Genomic DNA, 15223 nt, shown 5'->3' on the forward strand with positions numbered 1-15223 from the left:
ATGCGTTCACACCATTCCTCCTTTGTAAAAAGTAATAATTTCTGACTCATTTCATGGGGTGGCAAGCTGTCCCTCCCAGTTCCAGGCCCTTTCCTAAAGAATTCATAATTTTATCAGCGCCAAAGCACAGTTCCTCAGTGCACACCGAGTGATGGGCTCCGTTCCCGCTTCGCTCCTCTGTCATGCATCGAAAACCCAATGGGAGAGAAGCAGCCTCCCAGCACAGCCAGGGCTGCGCTGCCACGCTGAAACATCAGTCAGCTCACCCGAGTGTGTGCTCCCCCTTGGGATTGGTAATTGGGTCACTGGGTCATTTAACCATTGTAAATTTAGTTTTCTTATAGTCACATGTAAATGTGGGACAGAAAAAAAAAGAAGAAACTTCAGAGCACAGAGCAGAATCTGATCTGTGTGCTAGGATAGGGACACAAAATAAGGAGATTATTTTGGGATGAGAATGGTGAGGGCAGTGTGAATTGCTGCTTGGACCTGCTGGGCATGCCTCCAGGGGTGGGGGCAGGTGCCCAGATCCTACTGCTTGGATCTGCTTGGCACAAAACTGGGACTCGGGGATAGCAGGCAGAGAGAGATCAAAAGACAACTCAAAGAGAATTTCTCTGATCTTTGTTTTTGTCTCATATTATGTCCAGTCTTATCCTTTGGGGGCCTGATTTGGGATTTTTGGAGGAAGGGGGATTGGATAAGGAGAGGGAAGGATTCGGCAACAGTAAATAAAGAATGTACTAGAAAGCTCTCAGGATTTTTTTATAGCAAAAAATTTGGCAGATGTTGACTATAGAAGCAGTATCTCATATGCCTGCAATATTCTTGGAGATCTACTACATGCCAAAAATCAATACATTCTATAGCACGAAGATTTCTGGTGGGAATACTGTTCTGTACCAGATCTCTCATTGTAAGTCATTATTAAGATATATTTATCTCAGATCATGTGTGGCCGCCTCATAAAAGCCAGAAATAAAAAGAAGTTATCTTTCTAAATCTTTGTTGTGATTGTGGATAGCCTGAATTGAATTTCACACAGTAGAACACATTTTTAAAATGCACCCCATATGAATGCTTTCTGACCAACATGAAAAGTGTTAGTTCCTGTCTGGAACTTTTGTAAACTATATGAGTAAGTCTGGTGTAAAATAGATAAATAAAATAGTTTATTACTTCCAGGGTAGTGAAAACCCCTTTTATTTTTCCTCATTATAAATATGCAGTACATCTCACTAGCTGTTACAGAAGATTTTAATCTTTTTAAGTTTTAGGGAAGACAAAGCCCTTAGTCCATTTTGCTTTGGTGGCACCTCTGAAGAACTAATTTGATGGGTAAGCCGTACAGACAGTTCACGTCAGGGAAATAACAGTGGTGAAAAACTGGTTTATAAATCTAATGAGATTCAGAGAATGTTTTCTACTCATTTGAAACAAATTCCAGTGTGTAAACCATGACAGAGAGCTGAATTAATGTTGACAGTGAAGAGATTCTGAATCCAAAGGGACCATCTTGCTGACCTGCTCCTAAGGATGCTGAGCTGGCACAAGGAGATGAAGTAAAAAGTTACTTCAACTTTAACTGAAGTTGGGGAGGCTGCTTTATTCTTGTAGATAGCAGAGGGACATTCGCCATCAAATTATCTGAGGCCCAGAGAGTAGGGGGATGGGGATGGCTGTTATCTGAGTGGTGGGCAGGTGGTGTCTTACCATTCCTGTTCACAGGGTATGTTGAGAAACCTCCTTCTGCCAAATGGAAACATCCAAATTGTCAACAAAACAGAGGTGTTGGTGTTTTATTCTCATCATGTGTTTTGTCTCCAGCAGGCAGTGTGCTGAAGCATGAGGTTTACTTTGGACAGAAAGACCAATTTTTAAGTGATTCTTTGCTACAAGTTACAGTTACCTGGGCAAATAGAAGGGATCCAGGAGAACACCAAGGGACTCCCTGCTTCCCTCTGAGTCTAGAGGGAATATAGACAGTGCTAGCACATGGCACCAGCTCAGCTGCACCACAAGACATGATGCCCTCACTCCCACCTGGGTCGGTGCATGGGAGCTAATGCAATGCAGTGTCAGGGAGATAATCTGTGTTTCAAAGGAGCAGCAGCAAAAATTTCATTAAATCTCTGCATCCTTCCTGAGGTAGCAGCAGTGCACTGACCCTGCTAAAAGGCTGTGGCATTTCTTCCTCCATGTTTTTTCTGTCAAACATCAGTTTGCTTGTCAGCGGTAGCCTTTAACTTATGGCAAAATAGAGTTCACTGCAAATCTTGAGATCCTATGATGCATTCATGGTAGACTTACCTTTTTGCAGCAGTCTATGTTGCATTTTTGTTGCATATTACCAGACAGAAAGTAAGTATGATTGTTATGTGGTGTATATGCAGTACTGTGTTGTGCTCCAGATTGCCTAGTCTCTATATTTGGCTACATAGGAATTCTTAAACTGAAAGCTCTGGAGAATTTGGGCCAAAGTTTTGCTGAATTTTCTTCTGTTAAACTTTATCTCATTCTATAAACAGCCCCATGTCACTCAAAATGTGCTTCAGGAAAGATGTTATAACTTATCTCTACATTAATGGAAATAAAGGCACAGCTGAGTCGGCGTGGTGGTTGTGGGGGAAACAGGGAGAGGAAATGCTTTACTGTCTTATTTAAAGCAGGTTTCATGAAAACCCAGACACTAGAAACAAAGCCAAGCAGTTTACAGATTTCACATCCTCATGGGTTTATTTTTGCCTCTGTTTTCAAGGCAGCAGTGCTGCCAGTTGTATTTGGTACTGACTTTTCCCAGTGCTGCTGACAGTCTAAAGCCTTTTAATACTATCATCGCTGTGTCTTTGAAATCTCCAAATTGTGAACATGATATTAAACCCAGAATGCCTGAAGTTATTTCAATTCAGGAGACCGGCAGGACTTGATAAAGCTGTCATGATTGCACTCATGTCTGGAGGGCTCAGAAAAGATGTGAGCTGAGCCTTTGGGACAGAAAACAATACTGTGCCCTCTCAGATTGCTGCTCACCTCAGAGCTGCCATACGTTTCTTTGTTTCTCCATTTGCCTTCCCTTTTCCCCCTATCATAAAGAAGTTGTGGAGCTTTGCTGTGAACTGTCTGGGCTTGTTGATGATACTTATCATTTAAGAAGCTTTCAAAATGCTGCATTTCGCTCCTGACAGTTTGCCGCCTTGTGCTGCCTTGTCATTTCGACAAAAGAAAATGCTTTCCTCACCTTTGCTGAGTTTCAAAGGCTCAGTTACCTTACAGTCACTTGAGCAGCTCTCATTCATACACTCTGCTAATTACCCAATTATCAAATCATTGTGCAGTGATAATACTGTTTTACTGGTACACTCATTGTGCTGCATAACACTAACCGATATCAGATGATGCTATTTTTTGGCCCTGAAACCAGTTTGTTTTCATGTTTGATACCAGAACTACTGTATAATGGCATCTCAGTCTCTTATGTTGTCTTCATTGTTCTGCTCTGCTTGCTGTTGCTCACTTTCATGTGCCTCCTACTGTGCAAGGATGTTCTCAAAGAGAAGGGATCAAGCTCTTTTCATGGATATTACCAAGGATCAAATACTAGGATAAAACCTGGCCAATAATCATCAATTTCGGATATCTTCCCTAATTCTTTTAGATCCTTGTACAGTCCATAAAATATTGAAAACATTGAAACAGCGAAAGGGGTATTTCATCATCTCATTTTAATATGCTGTTTAGATATGCTTCTCCCAGAAGAGCAGTAGGGTGACAGGAAAAAAAAAAATATTCCTATAAGCACAAAATGAGCCTACATATCAAGTAGATACTGTTTCTATTTAGGATGCCTTAAGGCACCAAAGCGAGATATAACTCCTGGCTTTGAAGGGCTCTGAGACCACCTCAGTTAAAACTGCCAAGTTTTTTCAATGTAGTCTTTGAAAATTGTTTCCACTGATGGTTCTTTAGTTTGTAAACAGAGTTGTTTGTTTATTAGAGCCAGTGCATGAGCCTTCCTGGGGCAACGCTGCTTTCTCAGCTGGCAACCTCTCTTGGTCTTGGGAAAGACGCCGAAGATTGGCTTTGTGGGACTAAAACTTCACTCTTGTGCCAAAGGGGTGTTCTTCCAGTTCCTAAGTGGAGTTTTGCAAATCAAAACTTCTTAAATCACATCTCACAAAGTGTAAAGGTGCATGTATTTCTGGTAGTTTAAACTGCAGCTTCTTCAAAGATGCATATCAGATTCCAGTGTAATCCTGCAATAATATGCCCTCCTTATAACATGAAGCGTGCAGATTGCTTCCCTGGAGACGGTAGGACTATTTACTTATCTCATATTAAGCAAGTGCTTAGCGCTTTATTTACTAGAGGAGATTGCACATATATACTAATTAAAATAGAGAGGAAAGGGAAAGTTTGCCAGGCTCCAGGTGAAAACTCTGGTGGATGTCGTCTTTCTGCCTACAAAAAGAATGAAATCCCGTGTCTTCCCCCTTGCAACAAAAATAAATTAATCTTGCAACATTAAAAAAGAATCTAAGCAGAGGTTTGAAAAGTCTAGAGCTTTGCCAAACGTGCTTTTGAGCATTCTGATTTAGAAGAAGAAAATAGCTCTGGTGGCATTCAAAGTAAAGTCCTTGCATAGATGGTACTCTTTAGTAGTGATAGCAAAATTCAGTGATAGTTAAGCTGACCACACTGAGTTAAAAAGCTTGTTCTTTGTGTGTATGTGGTATGTGCATGCGCATGTGCATCTATGTGTCTTTGCATACTTATTAATATGGGATGTGATGTGTGATATTAGATGGCATTTAAAACATTATTTAGGTGTATGTTTCACTGGCATTTCGTTGAATAATGGTTGGGATCACACCAGAGTTAATTGGCGTGATTGTGGTAATAAGAGTATTCTCTACTTGATGTATGACTGCACTCCTGATTGAGATGAACAGTTGATGTGATAAAATATACCATAAGCGACATTTTTTTTAATCTAAAGTAAGCACTCAATATGAAATAGCACAAAGAAGAATTCTTTTAGCTAACATATTTCCAGCTATTAATTCTAATCTTGCTTATTTATTAGTTTGAAGGTCTAAGGTAGCTTTTGAAAATTTATCTGGGGTTTCAGCATTTGATGTAATGTGTGTCACTCTTTTTAATTCAAATAATAAATTCATCTCAGTTTGTATGTGAACCTTGAGGGAAAATCATAAATAAAAAATAACAATACATGGAAAAATATCTGGTTCTTGGCAATGGTTAGTGGGGATGCTGTGTCATATTCACCTTGTCATTCCTGGGAGCTGTTTATTTCTCATTCATACTGAAAAATCCCTTATGCTTATATAATTAACTGAAATCATGGAATTACTGGAGGTGTAAAGTAGTGATTAGTATCAGCATGGTATTATATATGGCCTCTTAGCCATCTGAAATGGGAGCAAACTTCACATTCCCCAAATCTGTGGATGTTCATGAACTGAGCTAAGCTTCAAATCATAGAATCATAGAATGGTTTGTGTTGGAAGGGACCTTTAAAGGTCATCCAGTCCAACCCCCTTGCAATGAGCAGGGACATCTTCAACTAGATCAAGTTGCTCAGAGCCCTGTCCAACCTGACCTTGAAGGTTTCCAGGGATGGGGCATCTACCACCTCTCTGGGCACCCTGTTCCAGTGTTTCACCACCCTCATCGTAAAAAATTTCTTCCTTATCTTTAATCTGAATCTACCCTCTTTTAGTTTAAAACCATTACCCCTTGTCCTATCACAACAGGCCCTACAAAAAAGTCTGTCCCCACCTTTCTTATAAGCCCCCTTTAAGTATTGAAAGGCCGCCATAAGGTGTCCGTGGAAAATGTCAGCGAGGAAAGTAACAGTGGATCAGTAAATACAGATGCTCAGCCAGAAAATGTCTGAAAAAAAATGATTTAAAACATTGTGAATGAGCCATGATCCCACAATGGGAGATGAGAGGTGTGAGGACCTTTCAACCCCATGTACCAGCTGCAAAGATAACTTTTCCAGGAGCTGGGAGAGAGGTTTTCTATGCAGTGCTGGTCTGCTGAAGCATAGGTGACATTCCAGGCACTCTGGTTCCTAGACTGTGTTTGCAAATAAATGCAGTTCTGATAATAGTAGTAATCTTGTTGAAATTGTCAGGTGGTTGATACTTGGACACACACTCATACATGCTTGCACTCACAAACTTACCTGAGACCCTTGTTTGTTAAACTACTTAAACAGATGTGATTCATTCATTTAAACATAGGCATGTTCTTATGTGTTCATCAAAAGATGAATATAACAGACTGTAGCATTTGAAGAGCTCAAACTTCAGGAAGGACAGTGCAAGGAGAGCTGAGGCAAAATTATTATATGAAAAACTTAAGATGAATTGCCATATTTAAGGGAAGAACAGTCTGCAGAAGAAGGTGATGGAAACTTCATTAACCTGGGTATTTTTCAAAAAGGTCTGAAGAAGTTTCCGTTCTAGCGTACAGTAGGGAACAATCCTGTACTGATAGAGCAAGTGGCTGCATGACCTCAGAGAGATGTTCTGCCTTTAACTTCTGTAACTGTAATTCCTGGTAAGTCTGTTTTGAATTAGAGCAATACAGCACAAGTAAGAATATAGGTCTTGATTTGATTATGTGAAATTCAAACTGAATAAAATCACATCTTACATTAGATCATCATATGCACTTAGCCTTTGCCCTTCTTAAGGGAGGAGGAATTTTGACAAAGATGGATGCTTCCTTAAACCCCAGATTTATTTATCAAAGAAATGCCTCATTGTGGTCACTCATTTTAGCTTTGGAATATCAAGTTACTAAAGAGATAATTCTCCACAAAAGCCTGACTGTGAGATCACTTAACCTAAACAAAAAACTGGAGCTAATTTTAACAAAGTGGCTTGAGCAAAGAATCTGATAGCAGTAACTGAGCTTCATGATTAAGGATAACAATAGTTTATAAGGATTGAGAAGAAATGCAGAGTCAGCCCCATAATTATCATTTTGCAAATGTGAATCGTGCTGTAGTTTCTGTGGGAAGGAATGCTACCCACTGTCTATGCACGGAACAGGGGTACAAGGCCTCCGGAGTTCTATTTTTAGCCCTTTGCCATTTTTTGTCTCCTCCTGTGATCTTGAGTAAATGGCTAGGAGGCCGATCCAATTCTCACTGAAGTCAGTAAGATCCTTTTTACTGTTTTCAGTGCGAGATGGATCAGGCTTTGAACTTTGTCTCCACATCCTATCTTCACAGCAGGAGTAATAATACTGAGATTTCATCTTTGGTGTTGAAGAGTCAAGTCACGACTCTGAAGAACATAAAGGAGATATCACATCAGAGAAAGCCTAATAAGTCTCCTAAGCTTCAGCCTGCAGGCATAAGATGGGATTCACATCACTAGTCTTTATTCAAGAAGATCAGATCTAAGCTAGTCATCTAAGTTCTCTCTCTAGTCAGTACTTATTGGCCTCTAGAGATGCCATCTCTTCCGTGCCTTTTACATGGCAAAACCTAGGTAACAAAGCTCTCTGAATTAATACGAGGAACCTCTGCCTGGAACTGCCTTTCAAAGCCCCAGAACTTGATTAATACAGAATAAGGCAGACCAGTGCTGCCTCGTTCCTCTTCAGCATATCTAAACATCTACTTAGGAAGTGCAGTGTCTAGGGTATGTAGTTTGTGTTTAATGTGATAATGTATCTGATCACCTGCCCTGTTCCCCTACCTCATGTTTCTCCTGATGTATGCAACTAAACATCTTTCTCTGGCTGATTGGCATGGTTCACAACACATTGGAGATCTTGGAGACAGTTACCATGAAAACCTCCCAAATATAATAAACAGCTCTAAAATACTGTGCAAGGGGAGATTGTTCTGGAAACAAATTGCCCAGATTTAGGGCACGAACTCTGCCCTGGACTACCATTAGACACAGCTATTTTCAATGTAATCTGCCTAGAAACATGCAGCAATAAACTAGTTACAAATGTAGTTGCTAGGAGTAGAGGGAAAACTACATGGAATCATTTTCTGAAAATGCACTTGGGTCGACACCAAAATGCTGCACTAAATTGATTGATGCCTTAAAAATGTGGGGAAGGGTCAGTGAAAACACAAATATATATGATTGGTACATTTCCTTTTTTTTGTTGTTTTAATATAAAAAGGATGTTAAGGTACTTGTTGCCCTCCTCTGGATGCATTCAAAGCTGGTGAAAGGGCTGGAAGGCATGTCCTGTGAAAAGCGGCTGAGGACTCTGGGTTTGTCTGGTTTGGAGAAAAGGAGGCTGAGGGGCTACCTCCTTGCTCTCTACAGCTTCCTCAGGGAAGGTGGAGAGGGAGGTGCTGATCTCTTCTCCCTGGGATCCAGTGATAGGACACGCGGGAATGGTTCAAAGCTGTGCCAGGGGAGGTTTAGACTGGACATTAGGAAGCATTTCTTTCCGAGAGGGTGGTCAAACACTGGAACAGGCTTCATAGAGAGGTGGTCAATGCCCCAAGCCTCTCAGTGTTTAAGAGGCATTTGGACAATGCCCTTAACAACATGCTTTCACTTTTGGTCAGCCCTGAAGGGTCAGGCAGCTGGACTAGATGATCGTTGTAGGTCCCTTCAAACTGAACTATTCTATTGCATTCCATTCTAATTTGTTTCTAAGTGACTAAAATTTTAGACTTCTTTAGGCTGCAATACATATCATAAATAACGCAGGCAAACTATTTCTGTTCTGCTGCCTCTAACCTTATATCTGTCCAAGAATTAACTGATGCATTGTTCAGTATTTTTTATTTTTATAATTATTTATTTATTTTTAATTAGGAAAAAAATGCCAAATACTTTCAAACAGGAATTGGGGCCCTTTGGTTGGTTTGTACTGAGCACTGTAATGCTTTTTTCTGTGTAACAGATGAGGCCAAGCACAAACTGCATGCAGCCAATGCTCTCTGATGTTGAGAATCAGTGCAACTCCTACTCTGAGTTAAAAAGATTTGGAGAGAACAGTTGACGAAACACTTCTCTGGCACAAAGATTATGGACAAAATAATGTTTGTTTCAACTTTAAGGAAATCTCTTAGGCAGTTTGCTGAAAGAGCTGTGTTTGGATAGTGCATTTCCAATGCAATGATGGCTTCATATGCATTAACCTGGAGACACAGTGGAATCTCGGCTGAGATCTGCTACCTGGGTCAGAGATGGAAATGGATCCTGACATTTTGGCGCTTGTTGGTCTGAAATGCAAAGGAAAGCGTGATAAATGTAACGGGCAAATTTCACATCTGCTTTTTCATAAACCTTTTTTTTTCAACTTGCTACAGAATATCAAACTGTTAACAATTAATGAACGAAAGTTACAGGGAATCCTGTTAGTAAATATTGCCATGGTATAAGACAACAATCACCTCCAATTCTGAATTGTGGTAGGGATTGTTGTATAGCTTTTTTTAGTCTATTTCTTTTCCGTAATTGTGTTTATTTTTTGTTATTTGCAAGAAACAGAAGAGATATGAAAGCCTTCTTGTTCTAAAATGAACTCCAAACTCATATATTACAGCCATTTCCATTCTGAAACCTCAAGGGTGCAGTTTCATTTTCTTGTGTTTGCAGATTTCATGATTGAAATACGTGATTATGCAAAGATTAGTATAGAAAGATTATTAAGAGATTTGAGATGGAAGTTGGTTTTGTGCTTGAAACAGTGCAGAAGTATGTAATACCAGTTAGCAGATCACTGAGAATTTCAAGGGTTTGCACATGATAGTTCTCTCAGGGGTTAATGCAATGTTAGGAAAAAATGCCACACAACCCTAAAATTTCAGAGAGCATATAATTTTATAACTCATAGATTATTTTTTCTGTGGAACTTGTGCTATTATTATTTGACAGGAACTAATTTCCACAGATGCAGAGGAGAGATTCTTCATGGGATCTCCCCTCTGGAGGGATTAGCCATTTTTGGTGTCACCTTCCTCAGGATGCCACAGAAAACCTTCCATGGGTCTGCGGTTTGCAGAAAAGGGGACAGCCATGATTGTCCTTCTAGTAGCAAAAATTTCCTTCTGCAGTTGCATTAGCTCTTACCTTCTTCCAAAGTTTTGAATCCTGATGCCAGTTTGGAGATGTACCTAGATCCTGTGCTCCTGGCAGATCCTGCCAGATCTCAGAAGGGTTGGGTATCTGACCTGTTCTGGCTGGGGGAAGCAGGACAAGGAGTCATTATATGCATTTCTTCATCATGAGACTTAATTGTCTCTTGTATTCCCACCTCGCCTGATCTAGGGTTATGTCACACCAAAAACGTATGAAGTGCTTCAAATAAATGAAATAAGGGTCTGTACTCTGAAGAGCTTATTAACAAGAGAGCAAGCTCAGGATGAAAATGTGTGAAGCAGGCAAGCAGTGCAGCGTTACAGTACCAACCAGGATGAAGCTCTCAGGTTCAACATAGCTTTAGTTCAGCACTTGAAGAGAAATAGATGTACATGAAAATACTTGATATGTGTAACAACTTCTGATATGACTTATATGCACTTTAAGCAAATGAACAGAACAAAAGTAGAGCAGCCCCTTGCCCTCTAGCTTGTTTGGCCTGTGCTGTGTTTATATCTCATCTGACAGTAGATGACAATCCTTTCATGAATACGTCAAACTCTGGAGTTCAAGGCAAGTGTGGTTAACTCCCAAATGTGGTTGCTTATCTGAAATGTATCTAAACCTCTTAAATCTGCAACAGTGAGCTGGAAATCTCTCAGCACCAGGCCTTCCTTCTAGAATGGCAGGGATAAAGCCATTAGTGTTTTTCCCATCATAAACTGCACCTGTTTTTAAAACCCAGACACTTAGCTGCAAACTCAGTGGACAAAGATAGAAAAAGAGATGAACAAAAATTCCACCATACTTAAAATACGCTGTGTTCAGGCTTCTTGTGCACGACACATTTATGCAAACGTGTCCAAAATTAAGTATGAATGCTTCAGGGAAGCTTCACTGTATGCTGACAGTGCCTGGCACAGCCCAGGGGAAACACTGCGTGTGCCTCCTTCCACATCCAGCCAGCTTTCTTGCAGAAAATCCCCTTTGCCTTTGGAGAACCTTGTGCAGTACAAAGGGACTGCTGCAGGACCACTACATCCTTTACTGTCTGTGCAATGTGGCCAGAGCCTCTGTTGAGGCCAATCTGCACTCTCTTTTTTCCTCAAAGTCTAGGGCTCAGCCTACACCCTTTTCACCATGCAGTGTATTTATATTTGATCATCCTATTGGTGAACTCATCTCATCTAGATGTAATTAGGTACAGCACGTATTGGAGTCAGTAAACTTGTAATGGTTTTTCAGCAGAGGTGAACATAAGTGTGTGAGGAACAAATGCCGCAAAGCTGTATTCATACTGTATTTCAACAAAGGTATTTGCGTCCCAAGTCTGTGCCATAAGCAAAGAGTGAATGCATTTAAAAGTATACTAAATATTATAAATAAAAGCAGGGAATAGCCTTCTCCCCAGGGAGCTGGACTGGTGTTTGAGCTATTGTAGTGGTAATGTGTGAAAAACCCTAGAGTGGAGTAGACTTTGAAAAATAGTGCTAGCTTTGGCATTTGCTCCAAATACTATTGGAAGAGGATCATTCAGAAAGGATCCTGTTAAGTGAAACTGGACCCTAATTCAGATCGTATTAAATGGAACATTTTTTACAAATTCTCAGCTAAAGAGGTTTCCAAAAATGATTATTAAAACATAACATTTTGCCGCTGTTAACAACCTAACCATTATAGCAGTGGCCTGAAAGTGAGAGAATAAAAATTTACTATTGGTAACAAAACTGTCTAGAATATGTTCTTCACAGTCCAAAAGGAGAAATGCAAATACTGTATATTTATAGTCAGCCCTCAGAAACTGGGAAAATGAACAGTGAATGAGCTGTTTTCTTTCTGCTTTTTATAACTGGAAACATTTTCCCCCATTAAACACTTGGAGGCCAGTGTTCCATCTTTGTATTGAATATTTTCTCAAGCAACAACTATTGACTGCAGCAGGATATTATCTAAGTAAGAACAACATGACTTGATTCATGGCTTTTATGTTTGACAGTGTTCCTTTAATGCTCAGAAGTACATGTGTGTCCACAGTGTTCAGAGGTATTTTGTGTATATGCATCAAGTTGATGCATTTTTAAACTGATAAGGATTCTCAGTAGGATTTTGAAAAGGAAAGTGCTACAATTCTGCTTCTATTGATGGGGAGGTTAAAACTCCCAGTGGGAGCAGTCTGAGGCCAACACTGAGCATTTCTGAAGATCTCACCCAGTACTGGAAACACCCTTAAGCTGATATCTTTGTCTCTCCTTATTTTTGTTAAGTATTAAATGCCACAGAGCTATTGGCCTCAACTTGAGCGAAGAAAGCTTTTCTGTGACAGCAAGGGCTGGCTATGTTCAGTTAGCTAAACATAGCTGACTAAAGTATAGCTCCATGGCTATGGAGAAGATGATTGCACTCCCTTTCCATTTCTGCTGTTATTTATGAGACTCTCTGGTGTATTAGTTCAGTGGTATTTTCCAGAACTGTGAAAGAGGGAGAGAAAGGATGGGCAGGCAGTTCGAAAGCTGAGGTAAGTTTGATGGAATTCGCCTCTGTTCCTCAACAGTCTGGCATGTCTTGGGTACATCGCTTAGCTTCTGCGTTCCTCAGTTCCCTCTCTGTAAAGTAGGGGTAATACATCTCATATCGCAAAGGCCATGGCTATGGGGTAAATCTATTCGGGATAGTGAAGTGTTCAAATTCTTATGTAATGGAGGGCAGGTATGTGCCTCGGACAAACTGGAAATGATACCCCTCCAAAGCAATCTGAGCATTACATATTGGCAGCTGCAAGCTAATCAAATAGACTTACTCTGTTTAGAAATATGATGCAGAACAGTAGACGAGGAAAAAACATAGAAGGAACTGGAAGACACAGACTTCTCAAGTTATCTCACAAAAGCCAGTGAAAGGCAAATGTGTCTTGAGGCCGAGACATCTCTGGTTAACAAGATTACATGCTGTAATGTGATAGCCATTGGGAAGCCTTTACAATGAGCTTGTAGCTGAGTGTCACGTGAGGCACCGTAGGCTTCTGAGGTGGTTATTCCCACTTGCTTCATCACATTATCTTTGAGAAATTGCAGGGGACTTCAAATAAACAAGTGCACAGTCCTGTTGCTGTGCCTGGCAGGATTGGGCTGGAGTGGTGTGTTTCAAATAAGAAGTTATTTCATGTGTACTCAGGGGTTAGTCTATGTGGTTTATATATTCTCCTTTCACAGATGACAGTGCCAGTAGGAATTATTACTATTGTTTTAAAACTCTGGTAATCACTTGCTTTCATGCCTTTGAAAGTACAAACAGCCTGTTGCAGGGGCTTACTTGCCACAGTTGTATTACTCATACTCCATTTCTTGCTTTGTTTGCTGGTAGAATACATACACCAATGCAGACAAGCTTTTGGAGGCTGCAGAGCAGTTGGCTCAGACTGGGGAATGTGACCCTGAAGAGATCTATAAAGCAGCCAGGCATCTGGAAGTACGGATTCAGGACTTTGTCCGGAGGGTGGAACAGAGGAAACTTCTCTTGGACATGTCAGTCTCCTTCCATACCCACACCAAAGAGGTAAGACATGCATGAGGAAATTTTTCTATGTATTGCAGAGTGCTGTAAGAGGCTGACTCTGAAAACTCAGATGACATAGAAAAGGCATCTTCACCGCATAGGGCTGATATCCAGTTCATTTGATGCATATGAATAACTGTTGTAAAGAGGAAATAAAATGTGAATGAAACATATGAATGATATAGTACACTAAAATACAGGGACAGCATATCTAACATATCAAGCGGTGCTTAATTCACAACTAGAGTGTGTTGTTATAAAGCAAGAACATGAGTTGATGTTAACACATTAGGTATAAACATGCTAGCAGCGTGATATGTATCCTCAGAGGGATTCCATTTGAATGTAATGTTAATTCATGTAGCCATTATTATTAGGTGTTACTGGAAATGTTACATTGTTTAATGAGGCAGACTTCACTTTTCAAAATTACAGTTAAAGAGCAAATAGCCACACGCTGATATAGTGAATCAGTGAGGACCTGAATAAATGCTGTTTAGTGTAATTGAAAAATATCCAGAGATAAGGCTGTCTCGCCAGAGATACAGTGGACAGGACATCAAATGGGAGGCCACTGGGGATGTAATTAAAGCATACTTCACATTTTTCTGCAGACCAAAGGCCATGCAGTGATGAGTGACTTTTAAAGATAGAGTTTCTGCTGAGAGAGATGGAATTAGTCAGAATGGTTGTTTTCATGCTCTGCAGCATCTGTTTGCAAAAGCACACTTGATCAGAAAGATGCTCTTAGAAGCTGAAAGCTTTGCCTGTGTTTGTTGATTTACGTGTTACAAACAAGTTGTGTAAGCAGGCTTCAGCGTGTTGGAGAGCCTCCTTAAATAGAAGGTGTATGTACACATTCATATCTATAAATATGGAAGATGGAGCTACAGTGTGTCCATTATAGCTGTTGATACATGAAGGTTTTCCTTTTACATCCTGCTTCTGCAATATACTAAAATCTAGTTACTTTAAGCTTGTGAATAGTACTATTGTTTCCAGAGTAGCTCAAATGCTTGCAGCTATGCTGGTTTGCCACAGGGGAAACTTAATTGGTCATTTCCTCTGTCAAAATTATTTCATAACAGTTTCCTACTGTGATTAACCTCGCTTCACCTATGCAAGCGGCGACTAGTAACACAGAGATAGGCGTGACTCCAGGAAGTTATCAGTATAATATGTTTTTTATCATCTAAATTTCTTCTGATGATTACTGATACTGTGTAGCCTAATTTGGCTTTGGGAACTAGAGCTTCCCTATATGAAGGGGTTTGGATTGCAGTGCATTATACTCACTTCTACCCTTCAACAAGAAGGGAATTTGCCTGCTCCACTCACCTGCTTTCAGTGAGCCCTGTCTTGGTGTATAGAAATGCAGATGTATAAAAATGCACATTCTTTTGCATTAAAAAACTAGTCTTTTGTGACAGTATCAATGCTGTTTACTAGATACTGAGAGTAAACCCTAAATCTCTGCCTCATTGACGTTTACCCATGGGACAGATTGGTGCTGTGATGCCTTTTTGGAAAGGTCAGTAAGTACTTGCTGTCAGTTTTAGGGAGATCCAGAG

At 40.2% G+C, this 15223-nt stretch overlaps 1 protein-coding gene across 5 annotated transcripts in view; it reads left to right on the forward strand.

Moving 5' to 3' along the window:
• KALRN (kalirin RhoGEF kinase) overlaps positions 1 to 15223 on the forward strand; it is a 523968-nt gene that overhangs the window by 292996 nt on the left and 215749 nt on the right. For all 5 annotated transcript variants that reach the window (XM_050900356.1, XM_050900357.1, XM_050900358.1 and 2 more), the window contains exon 12: positions 13461 to 13652. In XM_050900356.1, coding sequence (XP_050756313.1) covers positions 13461 to 13652 — 192 coding nt within the window. The remainder of the gene's footprint in view (positions 1 to 13460; positions 13653 to 15223) is intronic.

This window comes from Gymnogyps californianus, chromosome 7 (genome assembly GCF_018139145.2).
Source record: "Gymnogyps californianus isolate 813 chromosome 7, ASM1813914v2, whole genome shotgun sequence".
Lineage (NCBI taxonomy): Eukaryota > Metazoa > Chordata > Aves > Accipitriformes > Cathartidae > Gymnogyps > Gymnogyps californianus.